Below are 12730 nucleotides of genomic sequence, written 5' to 3'. Positions count from 1 at the left end.
TCCACTGCAATATGAACAGCTTGGAAGGAGCTGGCTATACCTGCTTTAACTCCGCTGGTTGACTTGAGTTGGAACAAGTTCCATTTTCTGTTTGCCCTTGTAGGTTGTAATTCTCAGGAAACCGAGAGGGAGAGAAGGAAGAGGCAGAGAAGTGGTTTTTGCTGATTAGCCTCTACGTTAATAAGTAACTGGTTCACAAGGGATTGAGGAAATGGTGTGAAATCTGAGTGACCCTGCAAATTGGCTTTTAACAAGCATTTAAATAAGATGAATTGGAGCGCACACCTACCACCCATCCATCTTCTCTGAAAACAAAGTATGGGTGCAAATCTCAGATGGAGTTGAGCAAATAGAAAAAAAAAAAAAGGAAAAGAAGATAACTCTAACTGAGCATCCATAGCAGGCAAAGGAATGTTGCCTTAAACAAAAAAAATGAAATTGAGACCCAGGAAATTCCCCCACGATGATGTGTGCTTAAGACAGTGTCCATTTGATCTTGTCTCAGAGACAGTTAGTCATGACAGCCAGGGGCAACCCAGAAAAATCCCCTTCTACCTCAACATCTTTCTTTCCTCCCCTTCTCCTACTGATTTTCATCTCTCTCAGATCAGCTGAACAGGAGAGCAATTCCACAGGCAGTTTAAGTATGCAGGATGGCTTCAGCGCCCTCCGAGGCCTGGGCTGCATCAGATTTAAATCTTCAGAAGTTGTCTTACTGAGAGGGGGTTTAATATCGATGAGGGCTGAGATGTGCACCCCCAGCCTGGCTGTGCTGGGGTTGATGGAGCTGCACCAAGCACAGGCGTGGGGAGCACGATGGATGCAGCGGACAGAGCTGTTTCTTGGTAAGTTAAGTTCTTTACCATTTCTTTTAAACTCACATGCCCGTGAACTGGAAAGAGTTGTGTTTTCATAATTGTACCTGCCTCACAATCAGCAAGTATTTCAAGTTAAATATTTACTTGGTTATTGCTTTGTCTAAGGGAGAGGTCCTCAGCCTTTCCCTGCCCTATCTTTTTAGTCCTCAGTCTGGAGAAAGTCCTTTAATGCTGGTCATTGCCTTTAGCCTGAGTGCCTGCTGATTGCTGTCTTACCAGGCAAAGTTAGATCTAGCTATTTTTGTCTAATACTGTCTGGTAATGCCGTCAATCGCACTGGCAAAAATCTTCGTCTTGACAGAAATGCGGAGAAAAAAATCTTGCCTTTATCAGAAGAATCCATGAAGTCTGATTGCTGGATCTTCTCACTGAAGTTTGGGCAAAAAATCAATTTTGGGACCATCATTGGCAAGACTGCAGAGTAAACTTGGCTGAAAACTCCCAACTCAAGTTCACAGAATGGTTTGGGTCAGAAGGGACCTTAAAGCCCATCCAGGTTCTCCCCTCTGCCATGGGCAGGAACAACTTCCACTGGATCAGGTTGTTCAAAGCCTCATCCAAGTTGATAGTTCCTGAATCTTCATTTTAAAGAGTCACTGCCACACTCTATACAGAAAACACTGAGGCTTTTTTCCTGCTGTTTAAGATGAAGAGAATTTCTCTAGGCAAACCTGGGCCATTTAGTCTTCTGAGGTTGCTGCCAGCTTAAGTAGCTGCTTCCGTTTGGAAATTCTTTGTTAAATGAGCAAAGTTTATCAACAAGTCAAGGCAACCTGTTACTATATCGCAACTTCAAACAAGGCCTGCTTTATTTTCACACTGACAGAAAAGTACTTTGAAAGGTTTCTCATAAAATAAAAACATTGGCAAAGCCCTCAGTTCAGAAAAATCTTCTATTTTGAGATGTAATTGAAGTATACAATAAAAAAGAGAAATGTTCCAATCCCCCAAATGTGGCTACCAGCCTTTATCCTCCCCAAAATGAGAAGCAGGAATAGCTATTCCAGATTTTTTTTTAATATAACACCCTTCGTTGTGCAATGTAACTGCAGTGAGAGGGTGATGGAATGGATTCCTGACCTCAGCTGATGAGCATCCTATGCCCCGAGGAAGGAGAATGAAGATACTGTAGTTCTCTACATCAACCAAGTCTCACTAAACTGTCAGGAATTTCCCAGTTAGGAAATCGCCTTGCCAAAAGTCCTCAGAAGGTGAAGATAGTATCAATGTCCCGGTTAAAATGACTCACACTGGCAAGTCTCGTTTTGCAGAGTACAAATGCTATTCCTTTTTGTAGTACTAGTATTTTATGGAAACTTACCACGTAAAGAAGTGTGTATTACACTGTTTCATCAAGATATCAGTCCACCACAGTTGATATTTTACCTGTGCTATCTCTGAACCGCAGTGGCTGCATTCCTTGTTTTCTTTTCCTCTATATGCCTCTCTTTGTCCAAAGCTTATGCTTTGAGTTTCACAGAAGCTGCAGCCTCTTACTGGAAGCCTCACTCTTTCTATTTCCAGCTTCCTGAGATGCTTAACATATGATCAAGGGGGTTTTGGAGCTAGAGTGTTTCTTGGAATGAAACAAAGTTGACCTTTCAGCAGCACTACCCTTTACTAATTTTCTTTAAAAGAAGTGAAAAGAAGAACTATGTGCCTTTGTGTTCTTGGGTAAACTGATTATAATAAAAAAAAAAAAATCTTGTGAGATGCACTATGCACAGAGTGAAAGGGTAGGAATGCATAAAACATTGTCAGGGAAGACAAAGAGATTGAAGATATGACTCTAGCCCTCAATGCTATATTCACATATTCTGTTACTGGTAGCTTACCGCAATTATTCTGATGAAAATTCTTTTATCGTTGTTTTTATCACTAGAATCCACATATGCCAATAAACACACAGAGAAAGATTATTTTCTTTGTAGAAGCAAGAACAGTTTCACTAGCTGCTGTTGTATAAATACATTTATATATCTTACATGCTATTTAATGTGTTGTTCCACTGCTTTGGAGCTCACGTTATTAATTTTAGGCATTTTAGTTTTATATTAAATAAAAGAGTTGAATCTCAACACAGCTCTGAATTGAATTCATTTTGAAGCAATACTGTGTGTTCAAACCAAGCAAACAGGATTCCCCGATGCTTGACTTCAGTCTAATTCCTGTCCAAAAGCAATAACTGCTTCTCAGGACAGCTCTGTACGGAGCTTCTCGGAATATTCTCTGCTGATTTGGCTTCAGGAGAAGAGAAGGTTCCAAGGAGACCTTATAGCGACCTTCCAGTAGCTGAAGGGGCTACAAGAAAGCTGGGGAGGGTCTGTTCACAAAGGCTTGTGGTGATAGGACTGAGGGCAATGGGGATAACTGGAGTGGTGTGGATTTAGACTAGATAAAAGGAGGAATTTGCTCACTATGAGAGTGGGGAGGCCCTGGAACAGGTTGCCCAGAGCAGTGGTGGCTGCCCCATCCCTGGAGGGGTTCAAGGCCAGGTTGGATGGGGCTTGGAGCCCCTGATCCAATGGGAGGTGTCCCTGCCTGTGGAACAGGTTGATCTTTAAGGTCCCTTCCAACCCAAACTATTTTATGATCCTATGAAATTGCTCCCTATTACCTACACGTTAAAATTGGGAAAACTCAGGTGCACACAGAAAACAACTTGTCCAGACAGTTGCAAGAGAAAATAACCCAGAGACTTTGTTGTAGACTCCAAGTATTCAGACCTCATATTTGGCTTTAACTTACTCACATTAAATGTTAACATACTGGCATAGCAACATATGGGTGTAGAAATAATTTCTGTACTTCTTTTCTTCTCCAACAACCAGAAAACAGGCAAAAGCAAACCAGGGATTTCTAACAGAGAGCTGAGCAAAGACAAAGCATTTAGTTTTCCTAGTAATTTGTATGAAACAAAATATTTAGCGGGGTGAAGCCAGCTTGAATCCTTCTAAATACTTTATTAGTCATCATAAAGCAATAAAAGTTCCAGTGCATTAAAAACCCTTCATACCTTCTCTAGGTATGATGAAAGCACAATCAACAGAAAGGATTATTCTCAGTGTGGTGAGGGTGTTCTTTACATCTTCAGCATATCAGCCCTAAACGCAGAGACAAATATAATACCTCACCCCTTTAAGAAACTTCTGCCTGGGAGAAGCATTCTCCATGTTCCTTCGCCCCTTTATTTTAAGCAAGAAAAGGTGGAGTCAGCTCCCAGGGCAGTAAATTTAACAAGCTCCTCCTGGCACAACTGCTACAATCTAAACTGATTCAAGAGCAAAGTTCAAGGCATTTAGACTACAGAAACTACAAACCTATAATTTGTTTTACTCAAGAGAAATGGATTTAAGTATTAAAGAAGCTCTTAGTGAATAATATATACACTTTAACAAACTATCTACCTTTTTCAAGGCATTTTTTGCCCCACCACCACTGTAAACTTGCTTTACAAGTGTGGGATCAAGACTCCTTCCAAGTTCAGATGAGAGCCTTAGTGCTTGTACCCCTGTCCTGGGGGCTGTGGGGGGTCAGGGTGCCCAAGAACCTGCTCCAGGGGCAGTCACATGCCAAATTCCCTGTCCCCTCCTACCTATTCACTCCTAAATAGTGTTATATCTCCTTGTCTTAAGAGGGGTTGGAAGAACCAAGAGGATTTGATCAATATTCCACTTTATTTTCAGTGTCCAAACGCAGATCACTTGATAGACAATATTAAACCATTCCCTCAGTCCCTCCAGCTGGGAGCGAAAGCCAGGGAGGGGCTAAGCAAACACTGAGGAGAAACAACCTCATTTGGATTGCTGATTTTATTTGCATGCCAAACACAACTTTAAACCAACCCATTTGGATTTCTGTGTGCGAGCCCAACTCATTACTCACTATCTGCTGTTTGATGACCGTGCCTATCCTTTCAGTAAACACATGCAGAAAGGAAGAAAAAAGCTTTGAGAATCACCAAATAAAGGGGAACCTGGACACAAACTCAGAGGAGTTAGTAACGCAACTTCTTCAGATTGCTTACTTGTCTTTGACCTTTATCTCCCTTAGAACAGGTCCCAGAATCACAGCCAGTTTAGAACTCGTTGGGAACAAAGGAGCTGCCTATAAATATACTTAAAAAAAATAGCAGAAGACTAGTAACAGTCTGAGCTGTGGTTGTATGGTGGGTGAAGCGAACTAGACACAGCCTCCCTATAACTCTTGATTTAAAATGGGATTTCTCCCATAGCTGCAACTTGAAAGCTTTAGGCATGACTGAGAGGACTCCCATTCCCTGCTATACCCCATTTTCCTCCCATTTTCCTTGTCATGATAGGGCATAGCAGGAGCAGGGTGTGTTTTGTTTTGTTTTTTTCAATATCACACTACCTTGGTAGCTCAATAAATGGTACAAAGTTTACTCTCCCCTCCTCTTCACAGCCTCGTGTTCCCTCAGGCACTGCCCTTTGCTGCCTCCTTACTCATACCAGCGCCAGCCCTGGGATTCCATACTCTGGATAGACCAGGAAAATAACTCCTGCTGCTCCTCACCACCCCTCTTTGGGCAGGGGAAGGAGCCACTATGCTGTGCTGGAGGACCAGGCTGAGCACAGGGAGGCACCAACCCCACGCTCTGGGCTCTGAAGCCCCATAGCAAACACACCAGGAGCAGCTCCCTTGCTGTGCTTGCCCAACCAAGCAATGCCTCAGCTCTAAGGAGCAACAGCAACAGCTCAGACTAGTTAAAAACACACATTTCTTACCTGGGAGCACCTCAGCCCTGTGCTGGAGCAGCCACACTCAAGCAGTGAGCAGAATCCTCATCCTTAGCCAGGTGATTCCCACTATAAATCCTTGGATGAGCAAGTTGCTTCAGCTGTAGCCCAGAGTCCCATCACCAGGTTCTTCACACACACCTCACTGCTGCTCTTCAGTTTGTATCCAACTTTCACATTTTCTGAGTCCATGCCCTGGACTCGGGACGCTTGCCATGATTTCAGTCCCGGCGCTGACCCTGTCGGTGTTGTCTGTAACACAGAGGTTTTACATTTGCTTGTGGTTACAATAATTAAAGCAGCTTCACTTAAACTCCTGAAATGCCAGCAAACTGGTTTTTGAACATTTCAGAACCTTTTTAAGGTTTCAGTCAGAACTAAATCCTGGATGCAAGTTCCCCATCTGCAAAGACTCCACAACGTTTGGCGGGGGAGAGTCAGAGGAATGTGGGTGTGAGCCTCTTGTGTCCCTCATTCCTGTTATTTCTGAGAATATTCCATTTTTTTTCCTGTTTATACCTCCAATGACTCTCGATGATCCAGTGGGTCCTTTCCAACCAAGTGATTCTATGATTCTATTCTATGATTCTAAATTCAACCACTTCTATTCACAGGTACTATTGTCAAACCACTGCTAAGCTCAGAAAAATCTACTGTTTTTTCCAGTAAATGCTATAGACTCAGCTTGAGAAGTCATTTCTGCTCGTCCTGGGAGGTGCACTTCCCTGCAGAAACTCTGCATGAGCAGCAGGGAGATCCTCTTTCTGCGGAAATGAAATGCAGAGTTAATCCTTTCACTCTAAGAGTTGAAGTTGGTGAGGCCATTCAAGGCCAGAGCTCTAACTGTCAGTGATAGTGAAGCAGCCCTTCAGGGTGTTTTCATAAACTTGATAAATCAAAGATGAGCTCATCTATCATCGAGCTATTCAGTTATTCATAGCAGAATGTACCTTTCCAGTAAGGGGCAAGTATTGAGGGCAGGCAGCTGGTGGAAAGAGAACGCAGCTCTCTGTAAAAAGCCACCAGAATAGTGAACGAATCATAGAATCACAGAATCTTAGAGTAGTTTGAGTTGGAAGGGACCTTAAAGCCCATCCAGTTCCAAGCCCCCTGCGATGGGCAGGGACACGTCCCACTAGGTCAGGATAGAATCATAGACTAGTTTGGGTTGGAAGGGACCTTAAAGACCATCTAATGTGTTTTAATAACAGAATTTACTGCCAGTAGCTCAAAGCTGAATAGCCATTTCTGAAGGGAGCAGTCCATATCTCTTCTGGGTTGATGTTGCCAAAATCGTAATGACTGTTTATTGCTCTTCAGTGCCCAGGGGGAAAATGAGGGTCTCTCCAGCCTGGCCTGCAACAGCCATTTATGCTCCAAGGAATTGAACTGGTAGATGCTAATTGAGTATCTCAAAAGAGAAGCCAAGTTCTGGAGCCCTGCAAGGGAAGCTTTCCTCATCTGAAGCCCCGGGGAGGCAGAGTAAACAGTTTGCAAATCACCAGCTACGCTAAATAAATGGTTAAGTTCTCCAGGCTGCTCTCCACAGGGGAAAAATAAAAATAACTAGCAACACAGTTCTGTGGGATGGTCTTTGTGGTTTATGCAAAACATGATTGACAACACGTATGAAAATTTAGCCCCATCTGACACCGTGAAGCAAGTGCTTTTATGAACTGTAACACACTTTGCCGGTAACTCACAGCAACAGATGGGGCCCTGTCAGGGTTTGAAGAGCTCGCAAGGTGCAGAAAGAAATAACTGGAGTGACACGTAGCCCATAAGAAGTTGGTTGCCTTAAAACTACTGAAAACATTGCCATATTTTATCTCAGACTATTGGAATATTAACCTTCATCAGGACTTAATTTCTCAGAACATAGGGGCATCCATCTCACCTTCCCAAAGAGGGGATCCTGCTGGACTGTGACTGGAGTCTCTGGACTCCGTGGTTCACTGGCATCCCTGGAGGCATCTGAGAGATGGGTCCAGGCTTGAACAGTCCAGAATTTCCAAAATGAACTAAAGACATTTCTGAAAGAGGACAAATAGCCCGTTAGCCTGACAGGTACAGCAATGAGGAACTTGTTTGGGTTCAGGAAAAGTCCTGCCAAGCAATGGCTTGTACTTAGAAAGCTTTTGAGAGTCTCCTGAAGTGATATATGAAATAAAACATAAAAGCCTAAAAAGAACATAAAGCAGCCTTACAGTACCTATATGAAAGCTGGGGAGGGGTTTTTTTATCAGGGACTGCAGGGGCAGGATGAGGGGAATGGTTTTAAACTGAAAGAGGGGAGATCTAGGTGAGATCTAAGGAAAAAATGTTTTCCTGTGAGGGTGGGGAGGCCCTGGCCCAGGTTGCCCAGAGCAGGGGTGGCTGCCCCATCCCTGGAGGGGTTCAAGGCCAGGTTGGATGGGGCTTGGAGCCCCTGATCCAGTGGGAGGTGTCCCTGCCCATGGAAGGGGGTGGAACTGGATGAGTTTAAGATCTTTTCCAACCCAAAACATTGTATGAATCTATGATTATATCATTCTATGACGTACAGTGGTGGCCAGAAGGATGCACACAGCACTACAAGACTCTGTGGCTCTCCTAGGACGCACTCGGGTAGGGCAGCTGACTCCCACATAAACAGTGTTACTGGGTTTGGAACTGAGCAGTGGGAAACCCGAGCAGTGGGAAGGACCACGTACAATGCCTGTTTGCTTTTCTTCTTTCTCACCTTTCTTTTTTCCACTGCCACACCTTAGGTGGTGGGTTGGGTTTTGCTTAAGCTGGGACGGCCGGCTGCGTGTAATGCTACTCCAGCAACTTGCTGCTTCTTAAGTTGCAGCCCTAAATCAGAGCAAGGCAGAAGAACAAAAACATTTAGAAAGGGCTCAGTACAAAAACCAAAGCAGCAACAACAACAAAGCAGGTGGAAAGGGAGAGAAAGGGGGTGAATTTTCTCAGAAACATTCCCAGATTCCTCAAAATAGGAATGGTTTGCTAGGAATGGTTGGACTCGATGATCCGGTGGGTCGCTTCCAACCTGGTTATTCTATGATTCTATGATTCTATGAAAATACTAATACAAAGCCAGATGAAACCCTTGGAAGATTTCCACAGACTTACTGGACTTCAGACCAAATTCCTTTTTCCATAATTGACAGAGTCTTGCCTCCCACAACCCTTGCTCTCATGAAGCGACGTGTTCCTGTCTTTCTACTGATTTCAAGCAGGATTATAGGTGCTCAGCAACACCAAAAACCGGTCCTGTTATGAGAAACTGGTTCGGTGAAATCACTGTGTGGAGCCTCCTCCTGTTGATGCAGGTACGTAGGTGTAAATTGGGATTTAACTGATCATCTCAGTTGCTGTGTTTTCCCACTGTAGTGCCAGAAGCACTTACGGAAAGGGGATGGATCCTTGAATACAAAGGGTTTCTGTGGCAAATTACATGGAACAGGCACTTGTGCTGAACTTTCCACAGTTGTAACGTGGTTTTGAGTGGCCTCAGTACAAAACTATGACAGCAGCCACCCCAAAACCTTGGATTTCATGTTTGATTCGAGAGGGTTTGTCTCCTAACTCCAAAGCTTTGTTTCAGAATTTGGGCTTAACCATTAATTCCTACATGTCTGTGCCCTGTGTGCCTGCTGCACAGTGAGACACAGGGCTGGATCGATGCCTTCTATCTCTGGGAAAGCTGATCCATGCTGCACTGCTTCCCCTTTGTCACTGAAATCCAACCTACCCAAGCCATGAGTGCAACTTGATCCCGGCTGGGGACCACACAAGCTGAACAAGCCCAACTCTCTCAGCCTGTCCTCAGATGGGAGCTGCTCCAGCCCTTTAATCATCTTTGTAGCCCTAATCAAGGGATTAGTTTGCTATAAATGTATTTCATATGGATTCAATATGAATTTCAGAAATAAAACACACCAACGGGTCATTCACATCAAAATATTCCAACTTTATCCACATGAATAACAGACCATACGCAGCAACAAGCTGTCCCACTGCCTGATTCCCAAACAAATGACTCAGATGTTTGTAGAGCTAATCAACTCACAGGACCTCCTTGACAGAACTACCTGGAATTAAATATGTGCTGGATATAATTGTACCTGTGTTGACAATCCGCATTCTTTCCTATTGCATGTTATTTTTCGAGCCAAGATAATAAGGATTACACAGTCACTTTGTCATTTCTTACTCTAATGACTTTTAAACTGATAGTTCTATCAAACTCAGTTTTTAGGGGCCACCTACACTTTTGCAGGTTTCACAGAAAGAGCTGAGTAGAAGACGGAGAGACAATGAACGCCCTGTCCTGCCTCCTCCCACCCAAAGGAAAACCTCTGGCATTCTTTCAATTATGTGTTCAGCACTGGAGAGTCAAACAAAAAAAGGGTAGAAAAATAAGTGTGCAAATTAAAATACCTCATGCTAGGATCTCAAAACATGGAAAATTTTGGAAATCGCTAATGAAATTGTCATTTCACTGAACACAGAGGCACATATGAACGTCTCAGGTGCATGAAATGCCTCCTTTACCTCTATAACTCCCAGCCTCTCCCCTCCTCCAAGAGTTAGGCAATATTTCCTAGAGGGTGGAACGTTTGCTGAAAGTATTTGCGGTGCCCCAGGTTGCGACACTGCTGTCCTCCCACTCCAGGCTGCTCTCTCTGTGACCGGGGAGATTAGGTTGGGTGGCTTGGCCATGAGAGGTAATCCACGAAGGTTGGGGGTAAGGCAAGGACGGGATCCTGCCTGGCTCTGCGTGAGCACTGGAGCTAATCGGAGGCATTGTGCACCGACCGGAAAAGACGGAGAACGGTCTTGAAGGTCACTGTGACCGGTGGGGAGGAGTGCCGAGCATTCACACTGGCTTGGCACATCCACTTTGGAGCATGCAGGGCCAGCTCTGGGAGAGGTTGAATCTAAGTCAAATTCCACCTTGCATCCCTTTTTATTGGGGGGGAATGACACAGATTTACTGCTGCATTTTCATCCTTCCTCCCTTGTGGTTTCAATTGGAGCTGCCTGTGTTCCCTGGAACGGGATCTCTCTCCTCAGAGAACAGATTTTAGCATCTCAGGTGCTCCTGGCAGATCATAGAATCATAGAATCACCAGGTTGGAAGAGACCCACCGGATCATCGAGTCCAACCATTCCCATCAATCACTAACCCATGTCCCTCAGCGCCTCGTCCATCCGTCCCTTAAACCCCTCCAGGGAAGGGGACTCAACCCCCTCCCTGGGCAGCCTCTGCCAGTGCCCAGTGACCCTTTCTGTGAAGAATTTTTTCCTAATGTTCAGCCTAAACCTCCCCTGGTGGAGCTTGAGGCCATTCCCTCTCGTCCTGTCCCCTGTCCCTTGGGAGAAGAGCCCAGCTCCCTCCTCTCCACAACCTCCTCTCAGGGAGTTGGAGAGAGCAATGAGGTGTGGCAGAAGTTTTCTGGGTAGGTCAATATTCGAACTGGTGAGCCTGCAGCTGGATCTGTGAAAGCCTGGCAGTAAATGCAGACCTTCCCGAGCTTCATCTGATGTTAACCCTGGAGATGACCTGTACTTTGTGCGTATCTAGTTGAGGTCACAAAAAAACCCAAACAACCCAGCCCCATGTTATTTTTTGTTCCTGCATCTGAAAAATCTGTGTAGAGAGAGGAATATAAGCTACCTAAAAAAGCCTTTCTATCATTGTATTTTTGACCGAGGCTCCATAAATGTCAAAATCTTTTATTACGGCTAATTCGGTAGCACACAATGACTGCCTGAAAAAATCAAGGTCCCCTTGTTTTAGCCACTTCTCACTGCACTCAGATAATTAACGGTCTAATAAAAACAAAAATGTAAGGGAGGAGAGGCTCCTGTAGAAACAGGGATTTGCCATGCTCATGAAATGGTTTGTTTAGTCATAAAACTGGCAATGGATGCACTCTATTTGGTCAGAAATTCATTCTGGAGAAGCACCCAAACCAATAGAGTTGTTTTTTTCCATACTTACAGAATAGTTTGGGTTGCAAGGGACCTTAAAGATCATCCAGTTCCAGACCCCCTGCCATGGGGAGGGACATGTCCCACTTCATCAGGCTGCCCAAAGCCCCATCCAACCTGGCCTTGAACACCTCCAGGGATGGGGCAGCCACCACTTCCCTGAGCACTTCCCTCTCTATACTGATCCCCTCCTATCTGCTCCCAAAACCCCTGGGCTCCAGACCCTTCCTCAGGTCCGTTCCCATTCTCTGGATGCGCTACAGCCCCTCAAGGTCTTTCTTGTAGTGAGGGGCTCAAAACTGAACCTGGGGTTTGAGGTGTGGCCTCACCAGCACTGAGTATAGAGGGAGAGAATGGAAGTGGACTTTCTGGTTTGCTATTTGGAGCAGCGCAAGCAGCAAGGATTTCTCAAGGAGAGGTGAAGCCTGACCCTTAGAACACTTGAGGGAAGCCACAGAAGAGGGAGTAAGAACCGTGCCACCCAGCAGACACTCAGAGCACTGAACTGAGTTTCCTATTTTTCTGTTACGCAGTCCCATTCTGATATGCACACGCAGATTTGCTCGGCACCCCCCTGTCGCACAGCTTTAGCTAAAAGCACATGCATTTGTGGAAATCCCTTTGCACTTTTAAAATCAGAAGCCCTTGTGTGACTACCAACAGTAGCCAGGCAGCTGTTGCTAGGGGATCAACCTGTGTTTACTGTGCTGAAGTCTTCATGACCCTCACGCACAGACACAACGGAATCTGAGTTTCTGAGACTCCACTTGCTGTTATGAATCCACCGTGCTGAAATAAGGCTGTCTGCAGTCTTCCAGAGTGCAAACCTGCTCCATCACAGGATGGGTTGCTTCTTTTGAAGCTGTTTATAACCTGACTAGACGTCAAGTGCAAGTTCTCCAAACTGTGGGCATGGCAGAGAGCAGTGAAAGCTCTGCTAAAGTATTTAGAAACTGCTGAGCAAAGGTTAGAATTTCCATTATTTATTGTTAACTTAAGATATGGATTTAGCCCCTAAAAGGAAGGGCTGAAAGGCAAGAAGCTGTGGTTGTAGGAACACCTCTCTAATCTCAGGGAGAACTTACAGCAGCTTCCACTACTGAAAGGGGC

The 12730-nt window shown here is 44.7% G+C and overlaps 1 protein-coding gene across 1 annotated transcript in view; it reads left to right on the top strand.

The window, feature by feature from the left end:
- Positions 1 to 736: 736 nt before the first annotated feature.
- TTLL10 (tubulin tyrosine ligase like 10) overlaps positions 737 to 12730 on the top strand; it is a 29375-nt gene continuing 17381 nt past the window's right edge. Inside the window, exon 1 of the mRNA XM_069874468.1 lies at positions 737 to 845. Coding sequence (XP_069730569.1) covers positions 737 to 845 — 109 coding nt within the window. The remainder of the gene's footprint in view (positions 846 to 12730) is intronic.

This window comes from Phaenicophaeus curvirostris, chromosome 22 (genome assembly GCF_032191515.1).
Source record: "Phaenicophaeus curvirostris isolate KB17595 chromosome 22, BPBGC_Pcur_1.0, whole genome shotgun sequence".
Classification (NCBI taxonomy): Eukaryota; Metazoa; Chordata; class Aves; order Cuculiformes; family Cuculidae; genus Phaenicophaeus; species Phaenicophaeus curvirostris.
The sequence above is the reverse complement of the archived record's forward strand: the minus strand, read 5'-3'. Positions and strand labels throughout refer to the sequence as shown.